The sequence below is a fragment of the Lates calcarifer genome, linkage group LG12 (assembly GCF_001640805.2).
Source record: "Lates calcarifer isolate ASB-BC8 linkage group LG12, TLL_Latcal_v3, whole genome shotgun sequence".
Lineage (NCBI taxonomy): Eukaryota > Metazoa > Chordata > Actinopteri > Centropomidae > Lates > Lates calcarifer.
Window position 1 is genome coordinate 20,242,425 of NC_066844.1, and position 9,674 is coordinate 20,252,098.

General features: G+C 40.7%; 1 protein-coding gene across 1 annotated transcript; it reads right to left on the minus strand.

The window, feature by feature from the left end:
• Positions 1–1,642: 1,642 nt before the first annotated feature.
• On the minus strand, positions 1,643–7,843 carry LOC108898936 (probable nuclear hormone receptor HR38). The gene is made up of 7 exons (XM_018699082.2): positions 7,684–7,843; positions 5,328–6,166; positions 4,742–4,871; positions 4,314–4,477; positions 3,993–4,195; positions 3,709–3,887; positions 1,643–3,600 (listed from the first exon to the last, which is right to left on the minus strand). Exons 2-7 carry the CDS (start codon positions 6,162–6,164, stop codon positions 3,338–3,340), a joined length of 1,776 nt encoding a protein of 591 aa, XP_018554598.1. The 5' UTR covers positions 6,165–6,166; positions 7,684–7,843; the 3' UTR covers positions 1,643–3,337.
• Positions 7,844–9,674: the final 1,831 nt, after the last annotated feature.

Below are 9,674 nucleotides of genomic sequence, written 5' to 3' on the forward strand. Positions count from 1 at the left end.
CCAGATGGTAGCTTTCCACTTTTGGAAAAAGATGGTGTCAAGGAACACAGCGAGTTCAAACATGAAATATATTGACAGGGGGATGTATTTTGATTTTGGGGTTTGGGCAACGTGAATGGGCAAAGTGTCTGACCTGTCATGGATATGTGACCATAAAGAATGAAAAGTCACACTGAAAGACAAAAAGGATTAACACAGTGGATAGTTCTGTGGCCAGATGAAAAAAAAAAACAGTTTTAGTTACAACCTAAGGAACTCTCTGTGCTGTTGCATTCATCTAAATCCTCCTTATGAAACTGTACTCGTCTGCTGTTCCCATTATATCTGACTTGGGCAGCACTCCTGCCATCTTGTAACATAATGAACACCTCAATGCAAGCTAGCTTTCATATTGCCTCCTCCTCTTTTCTCCCCTTGTCCCTTTTTTCCACTCTGTCTGCCAACACCAAAATCCAGATGACCGGTACGTGGTGTACAGTAGGATCGGGTGTCGAGCGGATGAATGCAGTCGTTGCTGCAGCAGTCTGCTGCGGCTGAGAGTGGGACGGTGTCGTCTTCCTCTGGTCCAGGATGTTGCCAACATTAACGCCATGTGTGACAAAAGAACACAGACTCAGTGAAAAGGAGATGAGGGACTACTTTTGGTCACTTTTCATCACATCATTAATATGTAACAAGCTGTAGCAAAGTAGGTCCTGTGTTAAATAAAGACAAGCTTTGTTTCCTGCACTGTATTAGCTGACGGGGAAAAAATTTCTAGACTTTTCTTAAGTCTGGTAATATTCTATATTTTTCCTACATGAAAACCAACAATGAACTGATCCCACTAACAAGTTTTTCCTGTGTAGCCAAACCCTGAAATATCTTATTCTGTATCAGGGCCTGTGAGGCTGTGCTTAAGGCCAGAGGTGCTTTGAATAAAAAGCTGCTGGAAAAAAGGGCCTGCTGATGGCAGTACAGTTATTAGAGGTCATCCTGAGGGAACATGAATATCAGTACAAAATTTTATGACAGTTTAACAGTTAACTTGATACACTTCACTAAATAACACAAATGTAAGCCTCAGGCTGGAACTGTAGGAAAAGTCAGGGGATCACCAAAGTCTTTAGGATTCCCCCCTAATCATAATGACTGTGAATCCAGCCATGCTATGACATGTTTTGATTTTATGTTGAACATGGGTTCTGTAGCTTATTTCAAGTCTGAATCTCACGTACGTTGTCCTGCTGCCCTAAATACTCATTAGTGCAACAGTAGCTGAAAATAGTTCCAACAAATGTACAGTTTATTCCTGTCTGAGTAACTTGCTAAAAACTATAGTGCCCAGCCACTGCCCAGCTGTTTTAGGGAATGTTTTTAAGGATAGAATACAAATTATACAACCTATGAAATTTGAAATATTTAGAGATTATTTCATATTTAATCGCCTATCATCTCATGAATTTCAAACAGTAATAATGACAGAATGAAAACTGAAAACATGTGACAAAGAAATGAAACTCGTGGAGAAACTGAATGTTAATCTTGGATAGCTGAAACCAGATAAAACTAAAGATATATTTGAATAGACAGTAGAGAAACTATAATCTGAGAAAAGACACGTGACTTACAGGAAATATAATCATTTAAATGAGGGCAGTGGTGTGCTTTTACAAACATTTATTATGAAATGTTCTCTGTCTCTCAATACTTTTGCACGATTTTACAAAAGCTGTGGCAGTCCAGTATATAAGCCCACACACATGTCCCAAACAAAACTCATACAGTAGGAGAAAGAAGTACTTTCTTCATACTGTTTGAACACTGTTTGAAGTGCTCGTAGCTGCTCATCTTTTCATCACATTTTATTGTGATTTCTTAAGATACTGTATTTCTTTAGTTCATTTTGAGATGAAAATAAAAAAAAACCCCAACATATAAAAAAAACTGCACAATTCAGAAGAATGTGGAAGACAGTAGGAGAGACTTTTACAAACACAGAGAGTTGAGGTTCAAATGCATGAAGGGTGAAGTATCTGCATGTAACAGCCAAACGATGTCAAACATTAAATGTATGTATACTCAAGAATTTTTAAGCATAGTGGGGGGTTTTCCATGTATTAACATAATAGAAATAGTATTTTCTAATGGAGGATACAAAGAGACTCTGAAATGTCCTCTGACATGATTTAATCTCAAGCTGGACAGCCCTACTGTAGTTATAACTTCCACTGCCTCAGGAACATGTGAATAGGATTTAATACTTGTAGATCCTAAACCACCTGTCATCACTTGATGTCCTTCCAGTTTAGCAGAGTGAAGTGTGTGTTCAAGTATTGTACGCACTTTGTCAGACTGTACTGACACTGGCATGCCTCAGGCACTTCGTATCAAAAGCTGGTACAGACCTGAAATCATATTTATCAGTGATGGGTTCTATATGAATTCTGATGGCGAGATATTTTGTAACAAACAGGGCTCACTGTGTGTGATATTTGGAATGAAAATTCACTTAGTGTCACTTAATGTGGTTCACGGACTGAGGGTTTATAAAAGGCACTTTGCAGTTTAATTCAACAAGTCCATTTTTGTTCTAAAAAGCCCAAACGGTATGCTATTACAGGGGCATGTGGTTATAACAGGAGCTCTGCCAGCATCAGCCTTTAAAAGGTGTTGTTATGGCGGAACATTTTGTTTAGCTTAAGGCAATAAGGTTTGTAACTAGTAGTATCAAAATAAGAGTAAACTTTGGTCCGAGACCTTCCACAGGAGCACGATTATGACTAGAACTATCTTTTGTGATACAAAGAAATTAGTAAATATTTCCCTTTTGAAAAATAGGACTCCACAGTTCTTGTGACAGGACTTGTGATTCTGTCTGCCTTTTTCAACTAATCTACAACCTCAGCTTCTTAGTGGGGTCAAAAGCTATTTTAAAAAAACATGCTCTTTAAGAAATTAGTGTGTTTCTGAGTATGTAACACTGCATTGCATCTACCCAAATACCCACCTTTTTAGCTGCATAGCAACATTCACACATCTAGCAGGGCAATAAAGTCATTTTACAAATGCACACAAAAATATATATATAAACTGTGTCCTGAACTGTTTATGCCATTTCAGTTCTGTCAATGGCAGTTTCATGGAACTGAAATAAATCTTTATGTAGTACTCACACAGGAACCATATTCAGCTTTAAAACTTAATGTTAGAAAAATAATGGTCTCTTGAACAATGTCAGACGTCTGTCAGCACACAGGTCAGTGCAATAGAAGGAGGTTCATCAGTAGAGTTCAGTGATAAAACCTCAGATTAGGTGCTTTCCACCTCCTGTGTGTATAATCTTTTTTTTTGTTTTTTAGAACGGCAGAGTATCCATAAAGATTTTCTCCACAATCGGTGGAGGGGGGACTAGGTCCTCCAGTTTCAGGTAAAAGATACGCTGCAGGCCTTGTGTGCACAGAGTCCTCAGCTCGGGGAGTTTGCCCAGAAGACGCGAGAGATAGTTGGGCTGGGTCCTGCTCGGTTCTGATCCGTTTCCACTCACGTGTTCCCTCAAACAAGTGATGAGATGATTCTGAAAGTCCTCGACCCGTTTGGGCTCCTTGAGGCCATGGCGATCTATGTGTAAAAGATGTTTTTTCATGAGAAACACAGTTCTGAGTGTAAATATAATATTCAAATACAGTGAGATTCTCAAGAACACGAAAAGCAAACAAAGGCCCTCACCAGTGATGATGACAAGCGCTGCAAGGCAGGCAAACAATGAAACGTCCAAGTTCATGCGATGAAGACTGTGGGAGAAATCCATGATAGAATCAATCCAGTCGCCGAAACTGCGGACGCACTGCAGTCGGTGGAGGACGACACCGTTGCAGAAGATTAACTTGTTCTTCTCTGGATTTGACCTGCACAGTTTCAAGCCATTAGTACAGTCAGAGCACTGAAACATCAGTCCAGTGAAATAATTAGTTAATTTGTCTCTAAAAAAAAAAAACAGAAAGTGAGCCAACCTGTATGCTAGACGGAGGATGAAGAGCTCAACAAAGGCAGATTCAAGAAGGAGCTCCTGGTCCTCTGTGCAGAAGTCTGTGAATCCTGGGATGGTTTCAGCCCAGTTTCTGATCACATCCAAGGCACCTGTCAGCAGGTCATAAAACTGCTGGATGTCACCAGCATCCTCCTTTTCTTTCAGGTTGTCCACTGTCTCCTGGTACTGAGGAGGGAGGGGAAGGAGGGGTCAACGCAAAGATTACTTATTATTATACTACATCATGTAACCAATCTGATGAGTACAGAGGAGGACTGGGCAGGCTGCAGGTGTTGAGATTTACCTTGGAGTAGTCCAGCTTTCCAATGGTTGGGTTTGAGTCTAGATGTGCCCTGACAAGAGATGATATGATGTTGACACTGGGGGTCGTGGATGAAGCCTCAGCCACGGTCTTGGGTTTGGAGGGCAGGCGACCCCGGCGACCTTTGAGGCTGTCTGTGCGAACAACTGAGAGAGGGACAGAAAAGAAAAGAGGAAAATTTAAAACACGTTTGTGACTCTCACATGACCGTCGCTGCACCCCAACATTTTAAAAAACAACTGCTGTATCAGTTTCAGTTTCCCTTTTTCTGCAGCTGGCACCATAAAGCTCTGGTTACGTATGACTGTCATTCCTGGCTTTGGTTTCACTTTGGTGTCATTACAAACCCCAGTTTCTGGTCATCATACATTAGTCACTGAAAGTTTTAAGAGAGTCTGACATCGCAATACCTTCTTTGACCATTCCCACTGCAAGACATTTCTGGAAACGACAGAACTGGCAACGGTTTCTCCTCCTCTTGTCCACAGGACAGTCTTTATTGGCAAGGCACACGTACTTTGCATTTTTCTGTACAGTTCTCTGTCAAACAGGGAAAAAATTTACATTAACATGGGTTTATCTTACTGCTCACATATAATGAATATATATCATTATAAGAATGCACCAGTAAATCTTGTGTTAAATAAGCAACAGATGTTTTTTTATTCAGTCAATTTCATCACTATTGGCATGATCAGCCAATAAACACTGGTGCATTACAAGTCAATGCTCAATATGTCCTCCTGAATTGGATTAAGTTTTGTGAGGCTGAGATCAATATCGATCTTTTTTTTTTTTTTTTTTTAAATTAAGGATACCCTTAACTTGTTTTTTAAAGAATTGCAACCAAGATAAGTACTATGTGGGACATTTGAAAAATAAATGTGTTTTTATTCTATTCAGAATAATAATGAACCTCAGTGATTGCAGGTTTATTGTATTCTATACTGTGTTGTACTGTAGAATAAACCTGCAAAATGCTGCCCATCTGTTTACCTTGAAGAAGCCTTTGCAGCCCTCGCAGGTGCGAACTCCATAGTGCTGACAAGATGCATTGTCGCCACAAACTGCACAGCGGCCCTCACTAGACCCTGGGTTGTGGTTTTTAGGAGAAGTCATGGCCCCCTCTGCTATCCTGGGGGTTTCCAGAGGCCCATGCTCCAGGGATATGGGGGGACAGTGAAGTGGAGAGACATGCTGCTGGTGAGGCAAGAAGAATGGGTCTTCCTGGCCTGGCTGAGCATCCTGATGATGCGCCAAGGGAGAGTGCTGCTCTGGTGTGGGGCTGAAGGTAAAAAAGGAGAGTTGCTGAGCCATGGCGGCCTTATCGGCCACAGAGGAGGGAGGGGCCGAGGGGTAGGGGCTGAAGGGGGAATCCCAGACAGGTGCAGACTGGGCCTGAAAGCCTGGCGTTGGAGGAGAAGTAGCAGCGTAAACTGGGCTGCCGTAGTAGTCTGAGCCACATGATGACAGTGTTTCATCGAGGCAGCTGAGTGCAAAGGAGCCTGGGTAACAGCCATACACCTGGAGATCATCCAGCCTGAAGGCCTGGTTCTGCATCTGAGGGCCAGAGCTTTCAGCTACCGCAGTGTGATTGAATGGAACTGTAGAGGCGGGAGGAGAGGTGGTAATCTTGCAGGAATAAGCATCAAACTCGCCCACATAGCCATTTCCCACCAAAGTGTTGATGCTGGGCAATGAAGATGTAGACAGCTGGTCCTTTTGGCCACTGATGTCCATCACCAGTTTGGCACTGAGGTCAGGATTCAAAAACTCAGAGCTGAAGTAGGTGTCATGGGGCAGGGATGCATATTGGGTTTGTACACAGGGCATCGCTAGGACAGAGGACAGCAACAGTTACTACAAATGAAAATAAACCCCAATGTTTGTCCATGTAAAATAAATATGGTTTACATTTGTGTGTACTACATATGCATTATTAAATCAAAACACATGTCTTAATTATTCCAAAAATATTCTATGTGAGTTAAATCACTGGTGATAACTGGAACTAATAAGGGGTTGACTGTTTAAACGTGTCAGAAAGAACCAAACATCCAAACAGTAGCCTACATTAACACCAGGAACGCACACTGTCTCATTTTCCCTACATGCCATTTTGCCAGCCTCAGGGCCTATCATCCATCTTTAGAAAATGCAAAGGGTGGTCCAGTAGAGCAATCAGATATTGTCAGATATTGTGTTACTGGCTGTTAATGCTCTGAAAACTTCCTTCAGTGGAGGGCAACCCTCTTACACAGAGACTGCGCCAGGGAGCGTTGCAGATTGTATTTCAGGGTGGGCTGTGTGCCAAACGAAATGGGAAAGGTGGCAAAGCCTGTTTATGTGTGTGTGTGTGCATGGCTGGGTGAATGGGCGTGTATCCACAAGTGCAAACTTCCTCGCTGTGTGTGCTTTTCAGTACAAAATGTACTTCACATCTCACAAGAGCACCTGAGCGTTCCTCAAAAATTGTTAACACTTGAGCAAAACTGTTGAGTTATTTTCCCAAACTCACAATCAAGCTTGACTCTTGTGGAGATCACACTACTGAAGTGTCTAACATGTGTTTTATATCCTATAAATACACCCTACTCTACACGTCCTCTCATATAACATTTATAGACCCCCCAAATAAAACACGCAACATGTAAAATTATGAAAGTCATTGAGATAGATATACAGACATACAGATGCAAGCTCTGTACTATCTACATGAGAATGTAGACCAGATGGCCGCTAAAACTTTTTGAGATTTTCAGCAAAGTACTTGTGATACAGTTGCAGCAGCAGTATCATTACTAACTGTGGTCACTCAGTCAGTTACACTCCGGGACATTTCCACACTAATAACAAAATACACTAAGTTTTCACAACTTTGATTCAACTTTATGCCCAGTTTGGAGGCTGTATGTTGCTCTGTTGGTATGGTGTTGTTTGGAATATTTATTCCACCCCCAGTTATGTTACTGGGGATAGGTTATTTAAACCACCACCTTTCTAAAATATTTCTACCTTTATTTAAAGTAGGATTTATTGCAGAGCTGTTGTATTAGACTGCATTAGTTGTAGCTAGGTGTAACCAATAAACTTGCTACTAGGTGTACAGCTGGCTGCTGCCCATGTATGACATCTTTTCAAATTATTTCCCAACAAACTATCAAATTAATTTGAGCATAAGGCTGCAAATGTTAAACTGAAGAAATAGCAGTCCAGTCACTCCTGTACTGTGAACTTAAATTCTTAATAAAGTAGTTCTAAAGAAACATGAAGGCATGTACCTGCAGTAAATGTAACATCAGCTTTAATGTGAACTCTCCAATAAGTAAACAAACAGTCCACTTTCACTCACCTGGTTCATGTAAATAGCCGGATTTTGAAGCTTCTCATTTATTCCAAACCAGTGAAACAGATGAATGTCACCTCTGCCAGCTGCCTTCAGCACATACACTCATTCAAACACACTCGCACACACACACTGGGTCAGACCAACGCTGAGGGTTTCATACACTCTTGTTTTATTTTGGCTGCGTCGACAAAAAGGCGGGTCCATGCCCATTGATGGTAAACGGGGCGGTGGAACGTTCCGGGACGCCGGCCAATCAACGTCGCGTCCTATACAGACGTTCTTCCGTGTGACGCACGCTCGGGATTCCATTGACGCAAGAGCCGGGGGAGTGTGCGTTCTAAATATAAACCGACAACGACAGCGGCGCTCACGTGGGGCTATTACAGGATGAAAATAGCTAAAAATAACCTCAGTTTGGAGGTGCAGACGTTTTCTGACTGGAAATATAGAGATTATACACGTTTACGACTAGGAGGTATGTTATCAGAGGACTACCCAGGAAACACCTGTGGGGTTTCTTCATAAAAATGAGTTTTGTTTTGGTTGAAATGGTACAAATACCCATTTCAGTGAATCTCTTGGAGGAAAAAGTACACACACATATCTGCTCAGCATCTAAACTTGTAAACACAGAACTAATATAGTTTGCATTTCAAAATCAAAACTACTGGAGTTGGCCTACGTAAAAAATACCTACATGAAGCGATTTAAAAAGAACAACGAAAATTCATAATAATGAGCTCAGTTAAAAAAAAGTTTTTTACATAATAAGTTTTTAAAAGGGTCATTTTTGACCCGGGAAACAACTATTGACAGGGCAGTCTCACCTTTAGGCCAATTTAGTAACTGTTGCAGAGCTTTTATTCATATCACATGATCTAAAAAGATGAAATCATCAGTCAAATGAAAACAGGAATTTAAACACTTATATCATGGGGTAACTGAATGCTTCAAACCAGCTATTAAAATGTGAAAATTTGTGCTTTTAAGACTCTAAAGTAATTCTCCAAATTCTGACCTTCACTAATGTTGTTTAAATTTCACAATAGACTATTGTCATAAAAGAAATTCCCTCTGCTTGAGACACGCTGCACAACATAATTAATCCTCACTTAGAGCAAAGATCTTCATTCTAACCTCTTAAATATTACAACAGTTTACGCTTAGAATTCAAGAGATGTGAAATCACACACCATTTCATACTATAATGTCATCATCAGGCAATTTGCACTATGCATGTGACAGCCACAGCTGTAGACATCCATTTGTCAGCATCAATTTAAGCATCACCTAATACCCCCTATGTCATAACTTCTCCACAACAACCAGAAAAACCAACACACACTAACACTTGAGCCCTCTCAGGGGACCTTTGGGTGTGATCTTGGTTCTTTTTTAAGTATGAAGAAAGTGAGAAGGATCACTCAGGGTGGGAAGCAGTGAAGATTTTCTCTGAGGAGGGGAGAACCTGCAGCTAATGAGGCTGCTCAGACTGGCCTGGAGTTAATGGAGGTAATTATAGGGGGAGTATGATGCTGCTCTGTGTGTGAACATTATCCAGACCAAACTGCACATAAAGTCATGCAAGGACTTAAGTACAATTTTGATGTACATGTACTTTGAGAATTTAAATTTTACGCTCTTTAATACTTTGACTCCACTACTTTATACTCCATATATTTGAAAGGTTTGTATGAGATTTGTACAGAACTATGACAAAACAAATAGATGATAATGTATTATTATAGCTTAATCGACCCAGCAGCATACAGAGCAATTAAAATCAGCCCCCCCTTAACCAGCTGTAACATTAAAATTATGCTTACACATTACTGCAACAATAATTGCAATCCAATAACATATAATTATTCTGCATAATACCGAAGCAGTATATCAGAACTGTTCCATTGCTATTTCTACTGAAGTGTTGTTGTTTAGAAGAAAGGTGTTTTTGAGAGAGAGTGATTTAGGCAGATTATGCACCTGATGCTCGA